The 4,886-nt window shown below is 32.6% G+C and overlaps 1 protein-coding gene across 1 annotated transcript in view; it reads right to left on the bottom strand.

Annotated features, from left to right (window-relative positions):
* Nucleotides 1-771: 771 nt before the first annotated feature.
* LOC137616919 (perlucin-like protein) overlaps nucleotides 772-4,886 on the bottom strand; it is a 12,323-nt gene continuing 8,208 nt past the window's right edge. Inside the window, exons 4-6 of the mRNA XM_068346797.1 lie at nucleotides 3,972-4,074; nucleotides 1,260-1,361; nucleotides 772-983 (exon numbers count right to left, since the gene is read on the bottom strand). Of these exons, the coding sequence (XP_068202898.1) occupies nucleotides 887-983; nucleotides 1,260-1,361; nucleotides 3,972-4,074 (302 nt within the window). The 3' untranslated portion in view covers nucleotides 772-886. The remainder of the gene's footprint in view (nucleotides 984-1,259; nucleotides 1,362-3,971; nucleotides 4,075-4,886) is intronic.

Raw genomic sequence — 4,886 nt, 5'->3', positions numbered from 1 at the left:
GCAATTATATACCCTTTGAATGAGATAACACATGTAAAGCAGTCCTCTTACAAAGCAACTGAATTACACATAGACTCCCTTAAGTCAGAGTCTAATTCGTTGCAATCGGCAGCCTCTGAATATTACCAGGTTTTGATTAACAATGTAGCAAAGACTCAGAAAATCTTCAAGATTAATATAACAAGTTATCAAAAAAATCTCATTTATCAAAATGTACTTTCGCTGTTATGATACAGGTCAGAGCTCTAACCTGTTTTACCCACAAACGTCAGCCAGGCAGGAGATCCTTTTGATTATTATTATTATTATTATTATTATTATTATTATTATTATTATTATTATTATTATTATTATTATTATTATTGAGCAAGCTACAACCCTACTTGGAAAAGAAGGATGCTATAAGCACAAAGGTTCCAACACGGAAAATTAAGCCCAATGAGGAAAGGAAATAAGGAAATAGAAAATTACACGAAAAGTAGCAATTAATACAGAATATTTTAAGACCAATAACAACGTTAAAATATATTTGTCATATATAAACTATGAAGTGAAAACTTTGTCAGCCTGATCAACATAAAAAAAAAAATCGTTGCAAGTATCAACATCTGACATTTATTTGTGATAAAAAAACGAATAATCACACATTTTATTTTTGCTCTGAGATTTATTTTCAAGTGGTTTGTTTTCAATACATTAATATAAAGCTTCATGCAAATTCAAAGATAGTGAAAAATTTATTGTCATATGAGGAAATATTAATATTAACGTGTATATGACCTCCTAGAAAAAAAAATAAAACATAAAATAAGAAAAAACAAACATGGGTGTTCCAATCCCTGTTTCTTCAAGAGAAAGCAAAGTTCAACTTTCAAGATACATTTATTTAAGAGACAGTAGAGTTAAGCCTTGACGACACAGTTTCATTATGAGACAGTGAAAAAAGTCCCTCAATTGGATATACAGATTTCTCACAGATGTACCTGTAGGCAGAATAAAGTAAGACGTACATAACTTTTTGTTTTGATGAAAAGGTTGGTTTTTTGAAACTGGGAATCTCAGTTGATTTTCAAACCAATGGTTCTAGAGATGTTAATGATGATATTTCAATTATGGAAATCAATTTGCAGCGTAGTGGAAGATAAACTTAAAGTATGTTTGTGTCAGATGCAGCTATTTACAAACTTTCATTTTTGGTAAAGGATTGTCACTAATTTGAAGAAAAAGGTCACGTCTGCTTTGATGATTTTATACTCTACCTGTATTCCCTGTTGCAATCTATGTCATTCCAGCGATTGTCTTTTGCAGTAGTGTAATGAATACATTTTTCCTCGCTACTGTTCGGCTCACTGTCACGCCACCTGGAAAGAAGGTAAGGTATCATACCTCTCACTACTCTAATCTTCATTCCTTACATAACACATGAGAATTCACTTCATCACAACTTTTACTGCATGTGTTACCTCTGTCCATGCTTTTCTCTCATCTACTATTCCTCCTCCTTTAACTATAAATTCATAGCGTTATTGTTGGGTGTCCCCTGTGCCCTTACTTGCATCTTGACAGTGAATAATATATCTTGCCCCTAACATGCCACTTCTCTGCTATCATCTGGGTCATCCTCTATTTTTCAAGTGATGCCATATGAAAATTTTGTTTTTGGCCCACCTGTGTATAATGACTCTACCTCATTAAATGCTTACGACAGAAATGTACTTGTGATCTTACAAAACATGGCTGTCGTTCAAGTGGTGTTCCAAGTAGCAATGAAAGCTCCCCAAAACCTGTCCTATTTTGGGTTGACTTAACTTGGTACAATTAAGCCTAAGCCTTACTCTTTTCCTTATCCACACACTCTCACGAAACTAGCTAATATCACACAATTCCACGATAACTTCAAGTCTCCAATGTATTCTACAGACTCACAGCCCAAGCACGTGTTCATTGCTTATTTCTCCAAACGTTGTGTGACGCCAAGAATGCCAATTCCCCGTTCTTTCCCATTTTCCATTCAACATCTTCCTCTTCCATTCAATCATTTCACCAGTTCTCCATTGTCTCAGACCTCAAGAGTTCCACTCATAAGACTAATTTTAGTTTGTTTTATATGTGCCTACCTGGAAGAAGGGGAAATTAAACCAGCCCAATAATTGTAGAGAACTAGATCGATTAGAATTATAATCGTAATGGTAATAATATGTCAAGGAAATATAATGAAATACAAGCAGTCATGCATGAATAAAATCCAAAAGCTGAATACATACAATAAAGAGGTCTTTCACTCAACTTGGTTGTTACTGCTGCAGTAAGTTGTTGAATAGAAACAGCTTTTTTCTTTGGTATTTTTAGACAATTTGATAATTTTTTATCTGGTTTCACATATCGTAGGAGGTTATTAGCTGGCTTACTTGCGCGAAGTTCAAATGGTTCTAGTAGAAGTTATTTGGAAATAAACCTTTGCCAGAGACATGTTGGTCAGCAAGGAATGTTGGTGTGAAATCACTAAAAATGAACTGCTTGGTGATTATTAAAGATTTGGAAACTCTTCATGAGGATGTTGATCGGAGTTAAGATATAAGTCGAGGCAGAACACCTTCCAGCACATTTTGGCAAGTTTGAAATCATATTTTTCGTTGTTTTTTGCATATATATTAAGAAGAATTACCAAAGTTATTCTTATTTCTGCAAGCTGAGGGACTATGCTTGAAGGCTGCGGTTGATAACATTAAAATCGCTTTTGGAAAATTCCAAAAGTATTCGCACTAGCTTCCATCAGTAAGAAAACAAAACTAATCTTGTCTTTTCAAAGATATTCCATGATACAATGTCCAATTTGCCATTGTGAAGCACATAAATTGGTGGAAATGATTGAAATTACCATAATTACACCCTAAGCTGTATGTTACAGTCTTATCACTGATATATGCAGATGATTCATTGTCTATTCAAAAGCTCATGTAACTTCTCATTTTTTTTTTTTATTAGAGTAATGAAGATCTGAACAACATAAAAAGCTGCCAGAAATCTAATGGTAAAGAAGAATGAAATTAATAATTTTCATGAATATATGTCCCTTAAAATTAATGACCCTTATCATAACAATGTTCTAAATATTGCTTAAAAGCCTTCTTGCAGTCCCATTACAGTCTTATCCAAATGTTTCTATTGCTTTAAGTATCAGTCTTACACAGCTAGGCAGTGTTTGTGAAGGAGAATAATCATTCTCAAAATTAAGTTACAAAAAAAAAAAAAAAAATAGAAAAAAAAATCTACCTTACTGGGTCGAGTTTAATAAGCATCGAGCATGAGCTGGCAAAGAAAATGAAAGAAGAAAAATATATTTGCAAAATTTCATTGATAAATTTCCCCATGAATCATGAATTTCTGAATAATCATTTATGTGCTATTTTTCGTTATGCTCATCAAAATAGAAATAAATAACCTAATCTTCTTGATTGCGTGTTAATCCAATTTCCTCAATATTGCTTCGAATATAGCTTTCAATACGTCTAGAAAGGTTCATAGTAAACAAAAAATATGCTAATTTCGCTCGTTTCGCTCTCATGATATGGCCCATTCTACATTTTTAGCGTAAGGGTTGCGAAGGATTTTAATCCAACACTAGTTATGACATTTCCACTAGATTATTGGGTCCTTTGATTGGTCAGAGAAGACTACATTGGTTACAGAATATCCTTTACACATTCTAGTCTGTTCTCATACCACTGACAACACTAAGATAAACAAACAATTCTTCTTTACTATTACTACTACTACTACTACTACTACCACTACTACTACTACTACTACTACTACTACTACTACTACTACTACTACTACTACTAATAATAATAATAATAATAATAATAATAATAATAATAATAATAATAATAATAATAATAACAGTGTTTTTTTGTTGGACTAATGTGAATCTATATTTTAATTTCAGTTTCTTACGCTTCATTCTTTACCATGATTTAATCATCGGGTGAACAGTTCCGTCAGTCCAAGCGTGGATTCCTTCCACATGCAGGTCAGTCAATCCTACCCAGTTATTGTGACCCTTCACAAGATCTGCAAACGAAAAATTGGATTAATTGTAATCCTATCTTTATATTCGTCTTTATAACAAAAGATGAAAGTTTATAAATGCCTTTCAATACATTTTTTTCCTGGAGGATTGCAAAGGAAACTGGTCAAAAGTTCTTGTCAATTGAGATGTAGACTAAATGGCTGTGCTCAATGACTCTCTTTCTATGAGAAGAAGAAAAAATAAGTCACAGCTGGGCATCCCCATGCATGCTGCAGAAGAAATAAGTCACAATTTGGCATCCCCCTGCATGCTGCATCAGTCATTGCTATTCAAGTGTTATACTAATTAAAGGAAATGTAAAAATGAAATATTCATACACATGTGACTAATAAAAGCCTCATTTTTTTTTCAAATGACCCACTAAACCTTTACTAAATTAAACTATAAATGTTTTCAAGTATATGTGGAGGAAAGGTTTTTATTAGAGTCAAAACGCTTATATTATAAGATTTGCATTTGAAGTGAATACTACCAAATATTTTTTTTAATTGCAACAACAGAGGTCTATATCATTATTGTTGTACTGTAGTCACTGTGTCATATTCAATATATCATTATGTGAATTTTACTGTCTCGTTACTATTTATCACCATCCAGCAGTTTTTGCAGAAATTTTATCTTTCTAAATGAAAATAACATTGTGTACATAAGATATGTTTGATTGCTCTTAATAGTCTGGATAAAGATTTAAGCAAAAGCGCAACAGAACACAAGAAGTATCACGGTTACCTTCTTCACAATTCATTTCTCTAAGACGTTATCAGTAAAGTATACTTAAAACGAAATAAAAAGT

Source organism: Palaemon carinicauda, chromosome 23, assembly GCF_036898095.1.
Source record: "Palaemon carinicauda isolate YSFRI2023 chromosome 23, ASM3689809v2, whole genome shotgun sequence".
Classification (NCBI taxonomy): Eukaryota; Metazoa; Arthropoda; class Malacostraca; order Decapoda; family Palaemonidae; genus Palaemon; species Palaemon carinicauda.
The sequence above is the reverse complement of the archived record's forward strand: the minus strand, read 5'-3'. Positions and strand labels throughout refer to the sequence as shown.